Source organism: Poecilia formosa, unplaced genomic scaffold (genome assembly GCF_000485575.1).
Source record: "Poecilia formosa unplaced genomic scaffold, Poecilia_formosa-5.1.2 Scaffold91, whole genome shotgun sequence".
Lineage (NCBI taxonomy): Eukaryota > Metazoa > Chordata > Actinopteri > Cyprinodontiformes > Poeciliidae > Poecilia > Poecilia formosa.
The window spans coordinates 672,587-696,618 of NW_006800030.1; the positions used below are offsets into that span (position 1 = coordinate 672,587).

Below are 24,032 nucleotides of genomic sequence, written 5' to 3' on the forward strand. Positions count from 1 at the left end.
AGAAGCCTAAAGTAAAGATGCTGCTCCAACAGGGATTTCTTTTTTCATCTAACCTTTAATTACAGCATTATGTAAAGCTGTAATAGGTTGAAAACAACAGTACAAGTGCTTGTTAAGGATTCTTCTAGTTTCTTTCCTTCAGGTAGAAGCTGTGCTGTTTTACTCCCCAGAGCCCACACTCTTCCAGCTTGGGAAACACTTTGGCATTGTCCAGGAGGAATGAGCCAGACAGTTTCCCAGGAAAGAAAAAAGTCTAGTTGCCTCGAAGAGCTGCTTACAGACGTTCGGTAGACAATACTCAGATTGAAAATAAATGTAAAGAAAAGAAGCTAAAGCTCTAGAAACAGGTTCTTAACTCCGATGCATCTCTGTTTGGACAGAATCATCTCCAGCAGGAAGTGACCTCCTGTAAACTCCTCCAACACATAAACATATAAACAGACGTTCTTACATTGTAAATGCAAATATGATATTTAATTGAAAATAGTAGACTTAAATCAGTTTTCATCAAATTGCTATCAACACTCACTTTTAGTAAGTTACATGGAATTTGTGGTTGAAAAGTCTCTCCATCTCACTCAAATAGAATGAGTTGGATAATTGTACTTCAATTCAATAATACATGCATCCAAGTACAAATGCTTTACTTGAGTTTTTTACCTTTTCTGGCACCAGTAATACCTATTTTTGTACATAATATGTATTTCAAATATTTGATGTAATTAGTAATTCTGTGAAGTGGGAGAGAGGGCTGCTTGGTGGTCCAGGGTTAAACCCACATGGAGGCCTTAGTCCTCAACGTGGCTGTCACTGGTTTGATTCCCAGCCTGATGATTGCTGCATGACTTCCTCCTCTGTTGTTATCCACTTTCTTGTATGGCCTCTCTCATATAAAGGCCACTAGAGCCAAAAAAAACCCCCAAAAAACTTACTAACAAAAGATGGACTGTTGGTAGTGATTTGGACCTCTGCTTCCTGCAGGACTGCCTTAACTCTTTGTGGTGCAGATATCAGACAGACTCCTGAGATGTTGGTTCCTGCTGACACTAGCACTACATAGTAATAGTTGTGTTAATCCCACATTGTACCACGGCCCAGGTGCTCTGACAGGTGGAGACTGGAGGTCAGTGGAGTGCAGTGAACTCATTCTCATCTTTATTAAACCTGGATAAGATGATTTGTGATATGGTGCCTTATCCTGTACATGTTTCACCTTAAAATTATTTTTATCCTAAGCCTTTGTCTCTTTATTATTAATCTTTGATTTCTACAGTGTTGCTAATGTTTGTTGTTTATTGTAATCCTTCCATGTGTTCTTCCCTCCCATCATCCAGGGAATTCATTCTTAATAACTCACCTGGTTAAATAAAGGCTAAATAAAACACCAGCCGAAAGTTGTGGCTGAAATCATGACTTGAAATCTATTTCCAATCTGTTGCTGTTCAATTATAGTTAGCGTTAGAGAAGTGAAAGCTCCACTTCCTGTTCTCTGCTCCGTGCAGAGTGTGGTCAGCTGCAGTCCTTCTGACTCAAGGTTCCACATGTTCCCAGTTGGCACTCTTCATTCCATCGTCTCAAACCAGAAACACCATTCGCCTGAGACGCCAATAAAGCGATTTTTTTTCTCCTCCTAATGTCTGCTTACTGGAAATTTCCCGTTTTTCGGGTCATCTATGACTGTGAACCACAAATGTTTGTGCATTAATTCCCAGAAGATCAGCAGTTTCTCAGGTCCGCCTTTCTGGCACCAACAACTATTTCACATTCAGGTTTGCAAATTAAAATCTTTCTTCCTCATCCTCATTCTCATTCAGGATGTCATACCCAGCAGCACATCTCCATGGGTAAATTGATGTGCTGACATGCGATTGGCTGATTGGATATTTTGTTTGCAAATAAGCAATATCACAGATTTATCTAGTAATGTATAGAGTGAATGTAAATGAGGGATTTACATTTGAACATTAGGAAAAACATGAGTGAAACAGTTAAACTCATTTTTATTTGAGAGTTGAGCTCTGAGTTTCAGGTCTTATTTACACAGTTTGGATTGTTGCAGTTCTGATTTCTGGGCGCTCCCAGTCCTCCGACCGTCTATGTGGCAAAGTAGGAAATAAAAACAATAGAAAAAGCTGACAGCAACATCACACCCAGAGAGGGTCAGCGCTTGTTGAGTGACAGTGTACACACAGTATCCTACCTGTACAATAATCGTGCTACTATTCACATTCATCTGTACATTAAGAATTGTATTTACAGTGATCACATTAGGGAGAGAGAGCCGGTACCTGAGGAGTTACTTCCATGATTAGCTTTTACTCGTTCACCAGAATAAAAAGAAACGTGTCCGGCCAGTGTCAGCCCAAACAACAGCAGATCCCTCAGATCCCCAACCGGGATCGGGCGGTGACCGCACTGGTTTCACAGCTCACTGCTCCCGATGATGCAACACGGCTGGAAGTGGTCAGAGGAAGCAGCAGGCTCCATAACAACAGGATCAACACTGGAGTTGTGTTTATGTTTCAAACATCAAATGGCCTTGTCATCTGAGTCACACCACACACCCTCCACATAACTGCGAGCCATTTTTCTGAAGGTCTTTTATTTGTTTCAAACCTTTGCTGAGATAGGCAGCAAAGAGCAGATTAGATTAGAATTTTATGGCATTTTACGCAAGTCCAAGATGTGTCACTTCCTCAGCAGTCGCACAACATGGGGACTTTATAACAAAAAAAAAAAAGCGACTGCTGTTTCTTTAAGAGAAAAACTCCTCTTGCACGTGTTCAAGTGAGCTGACACACTTTAACAAAAGACAGGAAGCTATAAAACAAAAAGGTGAGGTCACTTCACTCAGACTTTCTCCAAAAGCGCACAAACTGTACATGGAAACATGTTGGGCGAGTAAAAAATACCGTTCAACAGCACACCGGATAAAAAACACCATGGAGGAACACGTTGGAAATGTGCAGCATTTTCTCCCAAGAATGAAACGTCAACAAATAAATAAGAACAGAATAAAAATAATTCATTAAATAACAATCGTTGTCTCAGTTTAGGATCGTCTAAAAAGTAATCTGAGTTGAACTTAAACTGCCCAGAGTCCATTAAAAATAAAATAAAATATATATATCTATGAAATGCTAGGCTCCCATAAGTCCTCTCATTGGGTTCAGGAACGTCAGCTAACGGGTGTATGCTTTGGACCTGTCACAATATTCCAATTTACAGAACAACAGTGCCCCCTGCAGGCTCTTGGTCGCAATAAATCATATTCTTTTTGGAAGCCTTTTCACTGTTCATCCATTTCACAATCAAAATATATCAAATAGGGCTTTCTCTCTCAGGTCGGAACTTTGTATCCATTTCTCTGATCTTGGACACCGTCTTTGTCCTTTCTGTCAGTTTGCAAAGAGGTGTCATTTCTCCAGAGGAGCTGGTCAGACGTTAGGGAGCTTTAGATTTGGTATGTTCCAGCAGCTTCATGTCATCTGTAAATCTAGGAGTCTGATTTGGGGCTGAATGGCGGCGTTAAGCCTTGTAGTTGTTTGCCTGTGTGGTGAGCGCCAGCTGACCGTTGGGTGCCACCTCTGTGGCCTCGTCCTCCAGCAGGCCGGACACGTCGGCGTTGGGGATGCTGTCGTGGTAACTGCTGAAGCTGATGTTGTCCTCCTTCAGCTCGATGGTCCAGAAGGGGGCGTTGAGCTTGCGGTTCTGGTACTCCCGGTAGGTGTACACCCCTCCCACGAAGCCCAGCAGCAGCAGCACCACCAGGATGATGACGGCCAGGATGATGATGTTGAACTGCGTCCATGAGACCTCCTTCAGGGCTGCTGTGGTGTTGTCAGTGGGACTGCTCAGGCTGGTCAGCAGGGCCTGTGTGGTGGTGGTGGTGCTGCCACCCGAGGCGGCGCTGCCGTTGTCGTTGGATCTGTGGACTGGGTTGCCTTTGGTTGTTGTAGAGGTCAAAGTGGTGCTGGTGAAAGGCGACGTTGGGGAAGACCCGCTGGATGTGGGGGTCTTGGTCGTGACTTCTGCTGGTGCTGGTATCATCCGCGCTTCTGAAGAGAAAAAAACATTTTAAGCTTCAGTGAATCTTAATTCAATGTGATGTGGCCAAGAAGCCCACGATCCAGAACAAAGACCGGTTTCCCCCGGAAAACTTGCTAAACCAAGAACACCGTCCAAACAGAACATTTTGAGTGAAAGGTGGTGCAGAGGTGGTGCACCTCTGCACCACCTCTGACGTGATTGGTCAGTGCGCCACCCCAAGCTTTATTCATAGTTTAATGCTTTAACCATAAAACCATCTTTGATATTGCTGTTTCTGGTATATAAAACAACTCTTGAAATAACAAGCAACACTTAGCCTGGTAGGTGGGGGGGCAGGTAAAGCCCAGTGACCACTTGGGAAAAACCTGACAAGAGTGGTTCTTTATTGTTGTTAATAAATCTGAAGATTCCCTTGACATTGTGTTTTTGTTGTTACCTTGTGCAGCCGTTAAGCGTTCCTTTTTCCTATTCCATAACCCCCTAACCTTTAACCTGTGGGATGAAAATCTCTTTTCTATCCCTCACGTGTTTGGTTTCTTTTAAAATACATTTTAAAATTGTCCAAGCAAGTTTTGTCAAACACCAGAAGGTCAAGGCTAAAATATTGTGGTGAATGTCCCTTCTCTGTGGCAGCAGCCCTAATTTGGAGTAACCTTCCCCTGGATCTTCGTTCTATTACTGATCCAGCTTATTTTTACGTCTAAACATAAGACTTTTAATACTATGTAGCATTGGGTGTGGATATTGTATTGTCTCTTGTCATGTAAACTTTTTAATATAAAGTACTTTGGTCTTCCTGGCTGATTGTTGTTAAGAGCTAAATAAACAAATCAATCAATCTTTAAGTTGAAGTCTTTACGTTTCAGATCACGCTATTGACGGAAGCGATGCTGCTGATGATGAACGCTGAGGGACCATTTTTCTCCAGAATGCCTGAGAATCCTCTGTGGGATGCCTGTGGCTTTAACATATTTTCTAAAATACTGATAATTTTATTCATTAGTTGGAAAAAAGAATCCTGTGGAGGAACTTGACTCCAATCCTGCATGTCCAACACCAGCGGGGTGCTGACTTATGAAAGAATTTTAACATCCAGTCCTAGAAGCTATACTGCAAAGTTGCATCTACATCAGGGGTGTCCAAAGTGGGTCCTGGAGGGCCGGCATCCTGCATGTTTTAGTTCTCTCCCTGGTTTAGCGCACCTGGATCAAATGATGGCTCGTTAGAAGGCCTAAGAGGAACATTGGCCTAAGAGGAACATTGACATGCAGGAAAGGATGTCACCATCATCGGGGACAGAACTAAAACATGCAGGATGCCGGCCCTCCAGGACCCACTTTGGACACCCCTGATCTATATGAACCACAGAACTTGTGAAATTATGTTTTCTGACAAATGAGGCCAAAGGAAAAATGCTTGGAAAAAAAAAAGTCCAGGCCACAGAACCGGGGCACCTTATGGATCATTGAGTTGACCTTGAGCTCAAGGTGAGACCATTCATCAGACACAAAGTGGGTCATCAACAAGACAATGATCCCAAACAAAGTAACAAATCTAAAACAAATGAGATAGTTGAGTTGTTACAATGAGTCAGCCAAACTCCAGACTTCCTCCTGACTCACATACTTAAAGGAGCTGTGCAGAAACACAGTGAACGGTGATGTAACAAAGAGTGTGCCTAACTTTATTCAAATAGCACCAGAGTGATTTTCTCTGAAATTGGCTCTACCTAGTGCTGAGTCAACGGTTGAATTTTGTTTTCCACTCACAACTTTTTAACATTGATTTTGTGTTTGTTTATTAAAAGTAATGGTGTTAAATCTTGATTTTGTACACTTGAGATTAATAACATTAGAAGACTGTAACTAAAGCATGTCCTGAGGCTCTGGCCTTACTTAGATGGGTGCAGTTATGTGCTCTGGCGTCCCCTACGAACCCGGAGGCGCACTCATGACACCGGGACCCGGAGGTGTTGTTGATGCATCTCAGGCAGCTGCCGGTTTTAGGGTCGCAGAGCTCGGCGGGGCCCAGAGGGTCCGCGTTGCCGCTGCAGTCACACGGTGCGCAGGCCCCGGACGCGTTGTAGAAGCCAGGGCTGCACTGGTCACAGTGTGGGCCGCTGTAGTGGGAAAGGCACCGCTCACACACGGCAGAGCCACTGGAATCTAAACAAGGAAAGAGAAATTACCACATCAGCTGATCACTGCTTCAACCAGGAAGGCTTTCACTGATGATGCTCAAGAGTCCCAAAATGAAAGGGATGGCTGTTGATTAATTAACAGAGACAATTCTAAGCAATACTTCATGAATTCATATATATTCCTAAATGTGTATGACCATTAAAAAAAGAAAATGTAGAAAAATACAGCAATAAGACACAATTGTGGTACTAAACCTCAACCTGAAAAGCCCTTAGATTAATGCAGTTTCAATGAACTCTTAATATGTGCCTTTTGCCACTAGGGGGCCCAAGATGACTAGATGTGAATGTGGAAGATGCGACTTAGCCGGTTGTTTTCTCTCAGGTATGGTCATGGAAACATGGACTGCTGCTGAGTCTCCTGAGGTCAGGTCACACCCTGCCTCTTCATTTTAATATTCTCCACCAGGCAGGCTGATTGACCCAAACTTTAGATAGACGAGTAGCAAATTAAAGGGAAAAAAAATGTTTGTTTCACAAAACTATGAGAGTAACAAAATTAATACAATCTGAAATATAAATTTATTAAAATGAGAAGATTAAAACACCTAGAGGAGTGGTACATCTAAAATCATCCTCCATCATTATCCATAAAAACATCAACACATCCAATGAGGGAAGGTGTTTTGGAATCACACACACACACGCATACAAACACATGCACACAGACCAGGAGCAGTTCTGGAAGCCTCCACATAAAACAGATTCAAGCCTTTATGTTCATTTGTCATTAGTCTGTGTTGTTAGGCTTTAAAATCAAAATGGCTCCTGCTGTGTTACGAGTCAGAACTCCCAAAACAAAGCATAACGTTCAGATTTGATGTAAATTCTGATTTTATTAGGAACTGATCTCCTTTCCACACAAGAACCATCACTGCTTTGGAACCAAGTGTTCTTTGTTTCCGAGAGTCGGCTTTCTCTCGGTGTAACATGACACTACCGCCCCTTCTAGCATGTCGGCCTGGAGATGCAGTATTAACGGCGCTCCCTGAGGGGGAAACTTTTCACCAAACATCGCCTTATTGGCAATCAACAAGTGTCCAACAGGCCTGCCTTGGACTTCTGAAGGTGGTCTTGGTGGTCCTGTGGAACAAAGGGAGCAGGCACCAGGGAAACATCAATTCATCATCCAGTTAGTCAAACGTGGGATCTAAGCCATGTTTGGAACAGGTGCTGTCTGAATTCAGCCTTCACAAGTATACACAACTAAAGTGGAGATGTTTACATATATTCACCTTCAGCATAAAGCTCACAATAAGTCTGGCTTTTACTGTGGTGGGCTGAGAATACAGTGAACACATTCAATGAGTTTTAAAAGCAAGAATCAGGTGTGGCAGTTGGGATTTATTGTGGATTTTCTCTGAACCACACCGGGTTAAAGTGACACATATAAGCTCAATTATATGAATAGAACTTCAGCTGTTTTGTTTCTAAGAAGCTAAAAATTGGTAGATGACCAAAAGTAAAAGCGCTCTTTGGGATGTGAATGAATCCCCAGGCCAGATGGGATTTGGATTTCCTCCAGCATGTTTGTCCAAGAGTTTCCCCCCCAAGAGGCAACGCTGTACCTCCAGACTGGCAATGGGGATGTAGGGATTTAATCTTTCTCCTTTTATAACAAACAGCCATATGCACCTTCTAAATACAGCTTTCAGTCTTGTTCTAGAAGGCATTTTGTAAAGAGCAGTGGGGATTATTATAGGTAGCTAACAAACTAACTTGAGCTCAATTGGCTTGTAGCTTCAGTGATTAACACAAAACTTACACCGATTCCATCACAGATCTTTCAGCTACAGATTATGTACAGAGTACTAAAAGGGCACAACACTTAGCCTCGCTGTTGCTTTCCTACACTATTCCACTCATTCAAATCTCATTTCACAGACAGCCTGGGATTTCTCCTATTCACATGGATTCCTCAGGTAGAATTCCTCCAGCCCAGTCAGCAAACAGAAGAAGTTACGAACAATGACGTGGATTTTCTGTGCTGTTTTAGAACTGTAGCCTGCCTGTAGTTTTAACAACAGCAGCAGAGGAAGTGAACGTCTGTGTTGGTCATGCTTCCCAAAATGAAATTAACATTAACAATGGCGACGTTCATATCTGCTCTTCTCTCTTCTCTAAGTGACTGGGTAAAATTTTAAACTTCAACAGAGTCCATGACTCCAGGAAGCAATCGCTTCTCAATAGCCAGAGCCCAGACCCTCTGGATGAAGTAAAGTGTAAAATAAGGGACTGGTTTTTACCAGGCTAATGAGGACTGGGCTGTCTTATACATTTTTAAATTTAACCTGTAAATACTGACTAATTATCATATCAACAACATATTAAGACTTCGCTTACACTGAGACAATCGTAGCATTTTTGTTGTGATTCAGTCGCTTGTTTACACGTCTTCAGTGATCAGAGTCTCAAACAGTGACACTTTTTGAAACCAGGTCTCACACTGAAACCTTTTAGAAACACTCTCCACAGATGTGGAAGGACACATTCACAAAGTGCAAGAGAGTAGGGTTTATTCTACACTCACTCTTTGGGAATGAAAAGGCAGATGTTATCATCTGGTGGATAGCATTGTGCTGTGTTGTGCTACTTAGTCTGTTCAGTTTAACACAACTAAACATGCTGAAGTGTTAGGTGAACACTTGGTTCATCAGAGATGGGTCATTATTTTCTAAATGAGGTGAAAGTCAGTTAGGTAGAAACTAAGGGTCAAAAGCGAAAGTGCCTTTTGATTACATGCAAAAATTACAGCACCATCTAGTGCCCCAGCATGACGACTACAGCAGATTCAACGTGTCTTTGCGGCCTCATCTAAAATGTGGAACTTTTCCCTAATCAGCATCTAAAAATAATGGCAGTTTCCAGACAGCAGTCTCACCTAAGAATGATATTCCAGGTCTTAGTTAGGTTACTGCAGAACTGCAGTGTGTGATTAACTACTGGTAATACAGAAACATACATAATAAATATCATAATGTCCCAGAAGAACCCTGACTGCACTTTATCAGTATACACCTTAGAAGCATTGTACAGGAACCATGTGAGTAAAGGCTTGTATCAAGCTTGGCTTGCTGAAACTGGCTTCCAGTCACCTATTGGACTATTACAACAGAGTCCAACAGCCAACTCCTCTCACCTAAAATATAAAAACCAGTGAGAGTGGAGCTTAACCCTAAGAAAGTACCTCAGATACCAAATGTGAAAAGCAGACTGATCCTCTGCAACAGTGTGGATCCATGATGGAACCAGTCTGCAGTGGAGCTAGACACAGAGCTATCTCCGTTGTCCTGGCCTAGTTGTCGGTCTGTCTAGTGCAGTCATGTGACTGCGTTGTATTCCAGCAGTGAGCAGTCTGCTCCTCATGATAAGCTTGATTTAACCTCTGCTGGGGGTTCAAAGGCATCAGCCTGTAGGGTTGGGTTATATAACCCAGAGAAAAGAGCTGCTGTGCACAGCACCACAGGGGGCCGGCAGGCCTGACCTGCTCCCTTATCCACTGTCCTCCGCTTTATACGACACACACACTAAAGGTCTGGTAAAGCCTGAGAAGCTCTGTTGATGTAAGAGTTCCTCTCCTCTTTCCTAAAGAGGAGAGGAGGGCAGATTTCTGCTGATGTTCAGGATGAGCTGTCAGAACTGAGCTAAACTCTACCACTAGGTGAAGACACAATCATACATGGATGATTTAGTATGTGTGACCCACATTCTGTACTGGTGCAGTTCTCCACTTCACCTCTCTGAGTGTCTGCAGGGAACTAGATTCATCCACCTCAACAGGGTACATTAGCACATCTAGAAAGCTCATCCATGTTTTAACGTAAAGTCAGGATTCTCCACGGTGGTGTCTTTTCATTTGTCACTGGTGCCGAGGAGACCACTAATATACGACTGTTTCCCTCCACAGTCATGTAACCTACTAACGGGAACCAGGAAGGACATTTTGATCATCTCTTCCCTCACTCAGCTTCTCCTGCAGTGATGCTGTCTAAACAGAGAGAGATGCTAGCCCATCCCCCTACCCCAGTCTGTTGCTGCCTGTCTCTGAAACGGCCCAGCTGTGCTCACGCTGCCCCTGCTCAGCTCAGCCTGGTTCATGTCCCTTCCAGTCCCTCCCACGTTGTGTAGTCTCCACTCGGGCCCCGAGCAGAAACCAACACTGATCGCTCCGGTGCATCTACGGCATGGTTGTTGTCATGTAGGGAGCTGCCAATGGGGGGCATCAGAAGCTGCCTATGGGAATGACTAGCTGATACAAAGCTAAATAAAAACTGAATGGTTAGAAGACAGGGTTCACATGGAGTTTGATGCAGATTGGCTGTGATCTAAGTCACAGAGTGGTGCTGCGATGTTTGAGCCTGATGAAGTGAAACCATGAAAGGCCAGTGACACAAAACACAACACATGGCTCCATGCCAAGCTGTAATTAGGGGGTTCTGGCAATGAAGATAATCTCTAGTCTCTATTCACCTGCTTACATCATCTCCCCATTATGCTGTGTTGTGTTTAAAAAGGGAAAGACTAGCAGCCTGGAGGTGAGTATATGGGGTCATGTGGGCAGTGTTAGAGGTTGTACATTCCAGACCCAGGCACTAATCAATGGTGAAAGTGAACAAACTGCTACCTTTTTTAGATAGCTGAGACTTCTTATCCCCTCTATATCCATAGAAATATCTCGTCACACTCCGCTACATTAAATAGTCTTTATAAATTACCACTTTACTATTTTTGGTAATAAACTAGCATAACAATATAAAAGGCATCTATTAATTTGTGGAGTCTTGTTAGTCACACAGTATACAGCAAGAGAAAGGAAACATTGAGTAATCAGAATCATCTCCTTTAAGTGTTAGAGCAGTGATGAATTATTTAGATGATTGTTCTACATGTCCCTACATGTTGGGAAGACGTCATAACCAGCCTGGAGCTCTGGCAGTGCGGTGTATTCCTGCAGGGACACACACCTTTATTCAGGTGTAAAACGAAGCTGCCGTTAAATTTTTCCCACGAGATTCCCACATTACTGGTATATCTTAAAACACACCTAAACTGGGTCAGAAGGTGGTAAAAGGAAGCATATTTTGTGGATTATCAAAACTTTGAGGTATTGTGTTGCTTTAAATAGGCAATCTTTTTGAATAGTGAATGTATATAGGGATGAACCGTGTTAAATCCCATTGTTCTACTGCTGCAGGACAAGCTGCATTATACATGCCTGTCTAGGGTTTCTTTTTTCTGTATTTAACAAACTGGAAATGTAAATTAAATGCTATGTAGTAGAGGTGGGATCTCATTCAAATTTTAATTGAGTTGATTGTAGGGTCTGTAATTAATTAATCAAATATTAATCCAAAACTATCTACAAAATCAGCTACGTTTTCAACTTAAAAAAAACAAAACAAACCTTTTTGCTGCTAAATTATTGAGTTCAACAACAAGGTATTATACTTTGTATTTGTTCTTCCGTTTCTTCAACCATCAGGTTTATGCAAAGTTTTGTTCTAGCCACTCAGTTTTCCAGTGTTTCAGGAACTCCTGATCATTCATAGAAATCCTTTAGAGATGTAGACTGTGGATGCTGACATTAGCGTTGGTGATGTCTGTGCTGCTGCTACATGTTTAGCATTCAGATGCTATGTTAAGCTTGAACAGCTTTGCTGACAGGCTAACCCCTTCTAGTACAACAAAACAATAGTTTTTTTCCAGTGTTCAATCAGATTGTTTCAGAAGCAGAAATGAACCCCCAGTGGGTCAAGAGATGCAGCTTTGTTGTCCATCACTGCTTGTGTGTCAGATTTACAGGCGTACCAGAAACACAGACAAAAGTTCCGGGTGGAAAAAAATGTGATCATTTGCATTAAAAAATTTTAATGCGTTAAAATCTCTGTATTAATTCATCACAATTAACGTATTAAAGTCTCAGCCCTAATCTGCACACAATCCATAAAATGGTGGTAAATTAAGATTATTTTCTTCTGAAAAAGCCCCAAAGTCATTTAATACAACATTCAGTTTGAGAAACAGAGGGCTCATCCTTAAGAAGCTAACATAAACAGATCTCTATAAGTCATGCACTGTACCATTAATTATCTGCACTGTACTCCTTTGTGTTGAGTGGTGTATAAAGCTAGACTCTGAAACAGCAGCAGCCAACAGCAAACCAAAGAGTATGCAGAAACTAACTTAGACTGAGTCTGCCTAATGCTAACAACCAAGCAACCAACCAACCCTTGGATTAGAAGGAGAGTGGGGACTGACCGGTGAGACAGGTGCCGGTGGAGGTGGAGTTGGAGCAGGGGCACGGTGCACAGGCTTCGGTCGGGGTGGCACCAGGTCGGCGGTAGAAACCCACCTTGCACTCCTCACAGTTGGACCCCTGAGTGTTCCCCTCACAGTTCAGGCACACTCCTGCAGGACACAGCAGACTTTATGTGAATAACTGACATTTTTCTGATTTGTGTTATAAAAGTAATGAAAGTTTTCATACAAATTCCTCAATAATTTCCTGTCAACATCAAGTTAGGTGCTCCTAAAAGGAGAATGCAATTACATGAATGTATCTACAAGGAAAAAATAAATACATGATTTCATGAAGGCAGTTCATGTTTTGCAACATCAGACTTAGCTGTGGGAAGATATCTGAGCAGGAGGGGAGGTAATGGTTGGGTTGGTGGTGGGTGCTGTGGTTATATGTGTGTGTGTGTGTGTGTAGGTGTGTGTGTGTTTTGAAAATGTGCAGAATTCTAAACACCTGCATGGAAATATTATAATGCAATCTGAATTCAAAGCATGTCAAGTTGTTTTGTGGGATTTCTTATCTAGACGTGTTTACATTTTAAAATATGTTCTATGTTAAATACATAACGTCAGCAATTGTACCTTATGCTTCTGAGCTTATGTCTCTCAGGTTGGGAACATTCAGCAGCTGCTGCTGATTAAATAGTGACATGATTGGGTTCTAGTGTTGAAAACGCTCCAGGTCTTCCTTTAATCACTGTTAAGCATTTCAGCTAGTCCATCTCACAGAGTTTAAGGCAAATCCACTGACAGGTTATTTTGGTCAGTGAGCCCTCTGCAGGAAGGTGCATGTACTTTCTCTAAGCTCTTAAATAGATTCCACAGGAACATCTGAAAGATCTAATCTTCTGTTCTTTGGAGCATTTATTTGGGTATCTGAAGTCACCAGTGACTTGGATGAGTGACACATCACAAACCTACAGGCCAACACAAGAACCGAGAAGCTGTTCTCCATCCCAGGGTTCTGGAGATCCTCTGGGAAGAACCTTTTTCTGTTGTGATGTACAATAATAACAGTAACTGCATGACTGAAAAAATAGGAGAGCATGGTTAATGCACAAAAGCTATTTACAGGAAATACAGGTGCTATTTACATAGCACCTGCAGTGGGAAGGTGCTATGAAGACATCTAATAAGGGTTTTGAGTTTCCAGTGAAATATGAAATGTTCTGACCAGAGCAAACTTTGTTCTTGTTATTGACAAAAATCAATTGCGTGTTTCAATTCTTGCAAAACAAGAAAACCCTTACAAAACCAACAGCTCCTCTCACTTCTAATCATGATATCTTGAATAGACCTCCCAATAAGGAAGCTGTAATTCAACTGGCTGTGCTTTGCTTCCATAGTATTATGAAAAAAAAAACAATACTAAGGATGCCCCAGTCATGGTGCTTTGAAACGATAGTGACAGATGCAGTCATAATAACGAAGGTTGCAAAGCCATGATTCCACCTGTATCTGGGCATAACAATTAGACAAAAATGGAGGAAGTTGATTCGGTGGTAACAGAAAACCTAAGGGACTTTAGTTCATGAGCCTTTGTTCATTCTGAGTCAGAATTAGATCGATTTATGTGAAAACAGTTGATGACAAATTGAACAATCCTGTTTGCAGCTTTAGCTGTTATGTTAGCTGGATACAAATCCCTGCCGTCTTTTCCTGATGTCCAAAGTTTTCGGGAAAACGTTTGTACCATGTTCCTGGATGAACCGCCCTGGGGGAAGTCTGGGTCGGGTTTTAGAGGGAGCTGTCAAACCTGAGCTTTGTTAATCCACAGCACAGTGACCACTGAGCCCAGGAGAAGGCTGCAGCTCTCCATCTGCCCCTGCATTAGAACGGGAGGACATATGGCTTCTCACACTGCCACCCCCACAACACACACTGTCCCCCTCTGCCTCTCCTCTCCATCAAGCCTCTCGTTCTCCATCTCTGCTAGTTTCTTTAAGTATCTGAGCCTGACTACTGTAAGGTGAAAATACTTTCTGCTGATGACAGGAGTCTGTTTTGTTCTCAAAGTCTGAAGTATACAGAGTGAAAAGGAGGGGTGAGTTTTCTTCAGATAATGATGATAATAATTTTATTTGTAGTGCCCTTTATGTCTCCACTTGAAATCAACAAAAAAAACAAAAAAACATGAATGCTGTATGCGCTGGGTTTTTACCTTAGAATGGCCAACTCTCTGTTATTCCTCTGTCCATTTGATACAGTGGGGGAATTCTGCACTTCCCATATTTGTGTCCTCTGTCACTTTTATCAGCAGTTAAAACTGTTTAATCCGTTGCTAACATGTCCTAACCTGTTTTTCCGATCCACCTTTAAACGCAACATGAGCGCTATGACGCTCGCGCTGGGTTTCCACCTGTGAAGGAGACCTGCTGCTGCTGTGCAGAGCTACACAGGTGTGTTAGAATCATGGCAGCAAACCAGCAAAATGCAAATAACTTTTCACAGTTTTTCCCCCAAATTAATCGACTGTTGAGTAAAGCTGTTGGATGCAGGTCAATTTAGCTAAAAGATGACTAGCTAGCTAATATCAATACAGCACCTTAATCTTGTTAACAAGCAGCTTGTAGGCTACTGGTTTTGTGTTCTATGTTCAGCTATGATTCATTTTGCTCCCAAAAAAGTTGATTCCCCCCCTTATTCGTCTGGAGCCGGGGCTGAGTATAACAGAGAGTCTCTAAATCCCCCCCACCCCGCTCACACACATCGTTCAACTAGACAGCTGCTATTTGTAAGCCAAAGGGGGGCCTAGAAATAGTTTGGAAACCACTGGGGGGGCCCAGGAGAAAAAGTTTGGGAACCACTGGGTTAAACTAAGGCTGGAGAGATGTTGCAGAATCCCACAGATCTACTCTGCAGCTTCAGGCCTTCAGGACTCTGACACCATCTGGACCAGCTGTATCAGGATACAGCTACAGAAAAGTGGGAGAAGGAACCAAAGGGAGCAGAGCATCTCCTGATTTGACTGAAGTCAAGCTTGAAGAAGCAGAAGAGTCCATGACTGAGATGGAAGATGGAACATCTGAGGTTTGACAGGGAAGCCCAGGGTCAGAGGAGGGTGGGGTGTCTGTTCGGCCTGACTTGATGTCCTCTCAGTGTGGCTGGCTCAGAGCATTCCAGTCTGGAGCCTCAAAACAGCCCTGCAGGGCTTCTTCAGCCTCCTGTGACCGCTTTCTCACAGTTCTCTTACTTGTCTGAACACGGTTTGTATTCTGAGCAGAGAAGATTTTGCTTCAGAGGTGTAAAAATCCTTCATATTAGCATAACATAAATCCAGTGTTTTGTTTTGTCTGGTATTGTGCAATTCTAGCATATAGAGTTCTATCCTAACCCTCTTAAATTACACTGATCACTGGAAGAGGAGACAAGGATATGTTGTCACACCACTCAGTTTTTCTTACACTTACTGACCATCAGGCTTTGCTGTAAAGGACATAACTGAAAAGGACGTCTTGGTGAAATGTCTTCTATTTATGCTGCCTTGATATTGTTTTATATTTAAATAAACAGGTGAGGATCACTAAACACAGTGTGTACACTTCTGACAGCATGCATGTCAAAGAGAAATGGACAGCAGTATCTGAGGATCTTTGAAGCTTTGATGGCTCAACAAAAATCCATTAACCCATACTTTTATCACATAATCTGACTTTGTCATAATTTTTAGACAGAAAAAGAAGAAAATTCAGCCTATTTTACTGACTACATAAGACCCAAAACGAAAACGATGCACGGAAGTTTGTGGCTCTAATGAGAAGAAATGTGCAACAGTCCAAGGGTTGTGAATACTTTTGCAACACCACAACTCTAATGTATATCTGTCTTGACCCCCAGTAGTCCCTCCCAAACTCCACTTAAAGCCAGAAACTGGGAAGTAAATCCTGTAATTACCTTGGAGCTGTGGGTTAGCTGCTGGTGGAAAAAACGTCTGTGGCTTTATCTCGGGTGTTGCTGTTCTTATACTTGTTCTAGCTTCAAACATATTTAGGCCAGGGAATATCCATTTTTATGTTCAAATGTCCAAATTGGATTTCTGGATAAGGTCAAAGAAAAACTAGCAATGAGCAAATTATATTTAGTTCATTTGCTTCCATCTTACAAGAAACAGAAATGGCATAACTTAGACATTATCAACTTAGTTACTTTTCATGTCTCATGTATTTTCTTTACACACGTGAATAAGCATAATGAACAAACTGAGCTGAAGGGGTGAGACCAGAGCAGCTGAGGTGAACCTGACAGCTAAGCTGAAACAGAATATGCAGCACTGCCTGTCTGCAGTCAGCTGCCACAGCAAACTCACTATTGTCATATATTCTCTTTATCTTTCCAAAACACATTTCATTTCTTCATTTTTCAAAACGCTTACATTTTACAAAGTCAGCACATTATTTGAACTTATTGATTTGGTAAAACGAATGATATCATTTAGTTTAAATAAACAATTTACTGCATTTTTTAGTTGAAAAATAGAAAAAAATATATAACAAAGCAGCAGGATTAATTACATTCTTTTGCAACTCTCCTAAAAAAAAAAAAAATCAGTCAGTTTATCTGAATTGAACAGAAAACAGGAATTTGCTACGCTACTTCAATTGACCTTACCACAGGGGCCGCGTTTCATTGGCTAATGCCCATTTGACGTCACTGCGCAGCTACCACGTGCTTGACCGTCTCACAAACAAAAGCTAAAGTAGTATACACATGCTAATGTAGATTGTGGACTAGCAGACCACAATCTACACAATCAAAGTTTTTGCGACAGAACTCAAATAAGAATGGTTCTCCACTGTCAGTGGGGAATCTGTACAGGCGATGTCAGGTATCCTGATCGTATTTGTGGAAATAAAATTCACAGATTTCCCAAATCTGATACGGAATGCCTACCTTGGTTCAAAGCTTGCGCACGAACGCATTTGCAGCTCAACCGTCGTAGGATCAATAAAAACAAAGGAAGGAGTGTGTGCTGGTGTAAGTATTATTACTTTGCTTTCTTTGTGTTTAATGAATGGGGATATTTTGAGTGGCCCTGTGACAGACTGGCGACCTGTCCAGGGTGACCCCGCCTCTCGCCCGGAACGTTAGCTAGAGATAGGCACCAGCACCTCCCGATACCTTTGGGATTTTGAAGCTTGAAATATTGTAAGGTCTTAAGGAGGCCTATAATGTGTGAATAATGACCCCCAAGTCTGAAAAAAGTCAATAATAAACACATTCATTATGAAAACCTTTTAGCTAAGTACAGCATAATGGCAGTACCAATACAATTTCTACACCCTGAAGCCTGTCTGTTACACAGTCTTACGTTAGCTGAACAGATTAATATGCAATGTGAACCGTATCTGACATGCATTACATATTTTATTTTACCTGAAAAGGCTTTTTATGAAACCGTAATCGTGTTAGCCACGCTAGCACCGAGTAGCGAGTAACAGGCCTAGGCGCACTCAAACATTTGCCAACAAAAGAAATCAGTGATTCCAAAAGTAACCCTCAAAACCATGAATGCCCGACTTACCCAGCCTTGCAAGAACAAGAGGCATCAGTGATCTTGTCCACAGCTATATTTATGCTGAGGGTGTGAGGATCTGCTGTTTTCCTCATTGATCGGTAGCATTTAGCTGCGACAATGTTGGAAGCATCGCGTGGCTCAAACACCTTGATTTCGTCCAAAAAAGATGACATGAACTTGTTGGTTCCCCTGTCCATTGTCGTGGCTGATATTTTTTGAAAATCCGGCAGAAAGGCTACACTAATCGACTCAGAAATACTTTGTAGAGAGTCAGTTGAAACGAAAGACACCATGTTTACACATAGAAACTAAGCCCTGTGAGGCTTTGTTTGTGAGACATGCAGCCACGTGGGACTGTCGAGGGGCGTTTCTGGGCGGGACTTGGTAAGGTCCATGTTCTAACAACAACACCCTTAAAACATATAGCTCTGTCATTTTTTTCTCTTACTGAGGACATATGGCTACAGAAAGTCTTGAGTGAGGAGCATCTTGCTCTGAGGAAGATCTTTGCACAAGGGGGGAAGTTGGCAGGAACAACTGACCTTTCATGCTGACCTTTTAACCTCTCTTTGTTGACATGTCCTGCTGCTATTTCTGCTCTGACATTTATATTTTTGAAAATTGTAAGTTTGTGGGATCAAACCCACATATAAGCAAATTCTACACCATTCCAATGCCTACATGTGTAATTCAACTCATAGCAGACAGATGTCTGATCTGGATAGGGATCAGACTCCAACAAAGGTTTTGACAGATGTACTGATGTCTAATCAGGTGCTGTTAAAATGTTTGTTCATTTTCCTCAGGTTTAGTTTATTTTTAAAGCAGGCCCTGTAGATCTGCATTATACAGCTCGGTTTTGTTTGATTGTATATTTGATTCTATCCAGAGGTTCTCACACTGATGAAATCAAATGTTTCTACACTGAAATCTAAAAAAAAAAAAAAGAAAAATAGCCGTTCTGCCTCATTCACTAGAAAATACAAGCAATCCGGAAACGCAAAGTCTTTCCCTCCTAACTCACCAGACTGTGGGTGGCAGTAGTTGGTGTGGTTGTTGCATTGGCAGAGCCGGCAGCCATTGTTGCTGAAGTGGAAGAAACCTGGGTGGCACTCATCACACTTGGGCCCGTACACTCCCGTCTTGCACATGCAGGTCCCTGAGCTGGAAGGAAGAGCAGCAGAAAAACAAATCCATCAATAAACATGGACAACCGAACCAAAACAACAACAGCCATCCTGAGGTTTGGGTGTTAGCGCTGCTGCTAACACCCACACACGCCTTCCCTGCAGACTCTAATCCTAAAACTGGCCCAAAGGTCACATTGTAGCCACCCTGTTGCTGCTTTAAAGCTGCTGTATGTTACTCTTATAAAAAAAAACATATCTTTTTTTTTTTTTACATATTTGTTAAAAATGTAATAATATTGTGACAGTATGGCATGAGACAGATAATGTGTGAAAAAAAAAATCAAGCTCCTACTACTCTCCCAGTGTTAGCTAGAAACAACCAATCAGAGTCAGGAGGAGAGTCTTAGCGCTGTCAATCATGCAGTCCATTTGCATGCCGTTGATGCCCCTCCCCCTTCCTCTCTGGTCCCGCTGTGGCTTCTCTCTGTCAGCAGAGCCTGTCATTAAAGCATGCTCTGTTGCATTAATGTACTAATGCAACAGAGCATTAATGCTAAGGCTAGCATTAAGGCAGATGACACAGATAACACCTATGATAACAGATACACCAGTTTTCCTATAACAGTAAGTTGTTTCTCGACATTAGCACATTGAGCAGCAAGTTGATTGACAGCGCCAAGCTCCTCCTCCTGGCTCTGATTAGTTGTTTTTGGTTGGGAACGGTGCGGTCCTTCAGACAACAATAAAAGCTCAGGGAGGAGGTGGGGGAGATCTATCATATTATCTGTCTCATAAACTGTCACAATATCAAATATGCAAAAAAAAAACATTTTTATACTAGTCACATACATACTGCAGCTTTAAGCATTTATCAGCTGGTCACATGATGATCAGTGGATCTCTGTGTAGGAGGGAGCAGCCCTGATTGTTGTTATCAGACAGTCATTTCTACACAGAACTGAAAATTCTTCAGGTCTCAGATTGTGCATGTAATTTTATGCCTGTGTGGATTTGTGGTGGAGCAGAGGAAATGATGCTGAGTCAGAAAAGTGGAGATATTTTTAGTGTAACCACTGGAAGCGATGGCTACACTAAACACTGATTCTAATGAGGAGAAAGCACAGTTACTGAAGGAAAAACATGTTCTCACAGCTCACTACAGCCTACTGCAGCACAGTTAAATTCCTGTTGGGATGTTTCCACTTTACAATGGAGGAGAAATTCATCTCTTTTTTTTTTTTACCTTCCTTTTTTTTTTTTTTACCAGCAATGCAAATTGAGCTGGTGAGGCCAGGAAACTGAACAAACAGAGGTGTGGTATTTAAATGATACTTCCCAGATTTGTCAACAGCAGACTGAACGGGAGTTGAAGAGTATGAGGATCTCAGCAGCCGTTGATAAATGACACCCATGTGAGTTTGTTTTTAGATAGCAGTCAGAGCCGCAGAGTCCTGCAGGCAAACAGAACCACGCTGCAGCAGGTAAGACGACATGCAGCAGGAACTCTTGAGTCACATGTGGGTCAGATCCGGTCAAACCACTTATGCCACAGCAGGTTCCTTATTTTGTTCTTCCCAACTGGAAACTTGAAAAAGCCAACTTCAGGGCCTAAAGATAAATGCCATCACCTAGGCAACAGGTGTTCTTTCTTGATGACTTTTCATTCCCATTTGACAAATAAATTCAATTTTGTTAGGATCCTGGGTTGTTTTGGGGTTGGATTTATTGATTCTAGTTTCATTATTATTATGTGTTCCTTCGTCTCTTTCTTTGATTAAATCAGATTTGTTTCTGTTTTAGCTCCAACATTTATTTTTTGTGTCTAGTTATTCTTTGTAACTCTAGTTTAATTATGTTAGATTTATTTTCTAGTCCTCTCTCCCTCTTCAGTGTGTCCGTAATATTATATAATGTTGTTACTATGTGAAACCGCCCTCTGATACTCAGGTAAGGTAATTTCCAAGGAAGAACACAAGACACTACAAGCCCAGAAAATGAACTCAGAAACATAATCAGGGCACAATGACTTCCAAACAACTGACGTAAATCCAAAGTGACGGGCAGCACTTTCAGGAAGCATGTGCGTGGGTCTTGATATAAGGAGGCCTTTGTTAAAACAACAACACTTAATGCAAATCAGGAGGCCAGGGGAGGAGCTAAAATCAGTGATGCCAGGAGGACAGCAGTCCTTGTTTTCCCGGCCACACACACACACTGGAAAAAACAAAATATTCATATGCTGAATCATGACCCTAATACAGACTCAGAGCATCGAGCTGCAACACGAAGGACAAAAATATATGCACATACGTACTTTTTATATATTTATTTAACATAAATCAAAATCCTAAATACCAAGCAACATAACTAAGAAATAAAAATAAGAAAGTGGAAGAATACAGACATCAGTCAGAACCTCAAAGATAGCACAGACACAGGTCCTGTTCCTCAGTTACATCTGTCTTTATGAACTCTGAACTTTGTCAACGTCTGCAGCTCCAAACGCTGGAATCAGATTAGATCCTCTAACTTAAATATACCATAACACATCTGCCATGTTCAGTCAAAATATATAAATTTTCATTTTGCTCCATCCAGCCTGAACAGAAATAGGTAGAGATGAACTGAGCCAAGGGATGCTGAGCTGCCCTGAACAGGAAGCAGAGGGTCCTTAACAGAAGCTCCACATCTAATCACCCACTGACTGCCCTGCAAAAACACAGTTTTGGTGTGGATGTTGCTGCTGCACTAAGAAGAGTTCGAGTTAGCTGTTTCCAGAATCAAAAAGTCTTTTAAAAATGAATTCAGAGGACGTGCAAACGTCATGAAATGTGTATAATTTGGAAATGTTGACAGCCTTTTGACACGGGCGAACATTTTCTACAGAACACGCAAATAGATTGATATAGTTATTATTAATAACCATGACAATCATGCAAAGCACAAATATAAGATACTAAACAAATATCAACTCTATGATGCTTTTGTCTTTGTTGTCCATGTTTATCACCTGCTCTCTGACTCACGCAGTGTGATGTTGTCTCAATCCCTAAAAAAAAACTGATTTTTTGGCAACATTATTCTAAAAGAGAAGCTGAAACTGGGTGAAACTTATATTGGTAGGTTTATATTTCACTAAAACTGAATGCTGGAAAATTGGTCAAAAATCTTGGATTTGTGCAACACACACTGGTCGCTAAGCTAACAGACTCCCACAATGGTAATAGATTACAGCTCACACATAATAAAGACAAAAAGTAGGTGAGGGCCAACTGGGAGTCGACTGAGAACCATGATTGACATTCTTTGTTTGGTCTTAATCAGTCTAGATGAGCCTTCACACCTTCAGGAATGCTTCTGCTTTTTCTGATTTAGCTAACTCACAATACTCTATAAACTGGTGGTTAGACACATCAGACGAAGGAGAATGTATTGATCAGTATGGGGGAACCCGGCACATGTCACGTGATACTATTAGCCATCCATTTTCTTAAAGTAAAACCCACGGGGGCAGTTCCTTTAAACGTGTCTATAATCATTACACAAACAGCAGATTGCAGAGATTCAGAAATTCCAATGCAAGATTTCACCAAGAAAGTCAATTTAAAGTTTTAAAAAACAAAAACAGATAGTGTTTCTGCATTGTCAGCTTCCAGATCACCTGAGGTCTCAGGTCAGAAGGGCAGACAGTAGAAGGCTCCAATAACAGCACACAAAATGCTGACACAAAATGAGTTTCCTGGTTTTAGTGACCACTATACTGGACAAACTACTTCTGAAAGATTTTGATGTGGATTCTAAATCAATATGATCCAGCTACGTTGGCTATAAAGAATACAGGTGAATATGTAGTTATGCCTACAGATCAAATTTGTCCATTTCAGTCCACCCTGGTCCTCCACTTGCCCTGCTTCCCTCTGTCAGGGATCTGCAGCCACACACAATATAAATAATCCCCTCTGAAGAATAAATGGGAATTAAAATCACAGAACAACATCGTCGAACTTTGAGCCCATAAGCCATTCTAAGCAGCGCTGCCTTCTGTGGACGGAGGCCTAAGGAAACGTCCCGTACATGGAATGTGAAAGTTGGTTTGGTCCAAGGTTTAATCGGATGAATCCTAATTTATACCAGTCCACCCAAACCAACTGGAGAGCTGATGGACATTATCTGCCTTCTAGTGGCTGGACTATAGGAGTTTAATAGATTTTGACTCCTAAAGAGGCCAGCTTGTTTTAAGGACTTGTTTATTGCTTTCATTGGTTTCATTGACACATTGTTATTTTTTATGACAGAATGTGGCAATGGAATTTATGACACTTTCTTATGTACTTCTATTTTTTTTAAAGGAAAGAGTTTGGGAGTTGATGCATGGACATCATGAAGTAAGTCTGCATGTCCTTCATGCAAAAAAGGAAAAGAGACCGTAATTATGATCACATTCACCAAATAATAAATGTTCAAAATCTTGTATGGACTCCAAGAAATGTTTTTATGCTTCAAGATATTTTTCTCCTGACTGTTCTGTTCTAATTTGACTCTTTTATAGCTTGTGTTGAAGCCTAAAAGCAACCAGGGCAGCACCAGCTTATCTACAAATTACGCCAAGACTGGATGGTTGTTTCCTTTGTGCCAAGCAAAGAGAATCACATTGAGTTTTGGATGCATTCGATAACACCTAGAAAACATTTTCTGATAATTTGATCAATTCAGATATAATTGATCCCCCACACACAGTATGCTGCGGGGGAAGGGTGTGAGCAGCACATACACGAGGACCCTCCTATTGGCTCTGATTGGTTGTTACTAACCGGGAGGCGGAAGTGGTGTATTTTTGCAG

The 24,032-nt window shown here is 41.7% G+C and overlaps 1 protein-coding gene across 1 annotated transcript in view; it reads right to left on the reverse strand.

Moving 5' to 3' along the window:
* Window positions 1-1,983: 1,983 nt before the first annotated feature.
* si:ch211-158d24.2 (multiple epidermal growth factor-like domains protein 9) overlaps window positions 1,984-24,032 on the reverse strand; it is a 38,164-nt gene continuing 16,115 nt past the window's right edge. Inside the window, exons 3-6 of the mRNA XM_007557739.2 lie at window positions 19,087-19,226; window positions 12,509-12,658; window positions 5,946-6,215; window positions 1,984-4,058 (exon numbers count right to left, since the gene is read on the reverse strand). Of these exons, the coding sequence (XP_007557801.1) occupies window positions 3,529-4,058; window positions 5,946-6,215; window positions 12,509-12,658; window positions 19,087-19,226 (1,090 nt within the window). The 3' untranslated portion in view covers window positions 1,984-3,528. The remainder of the gene's footprint in view (window positions 4,059-5,945; window positions 6,216-12,508; window positions 12,659-19,086; window positions 19,227-24,032) is intronic.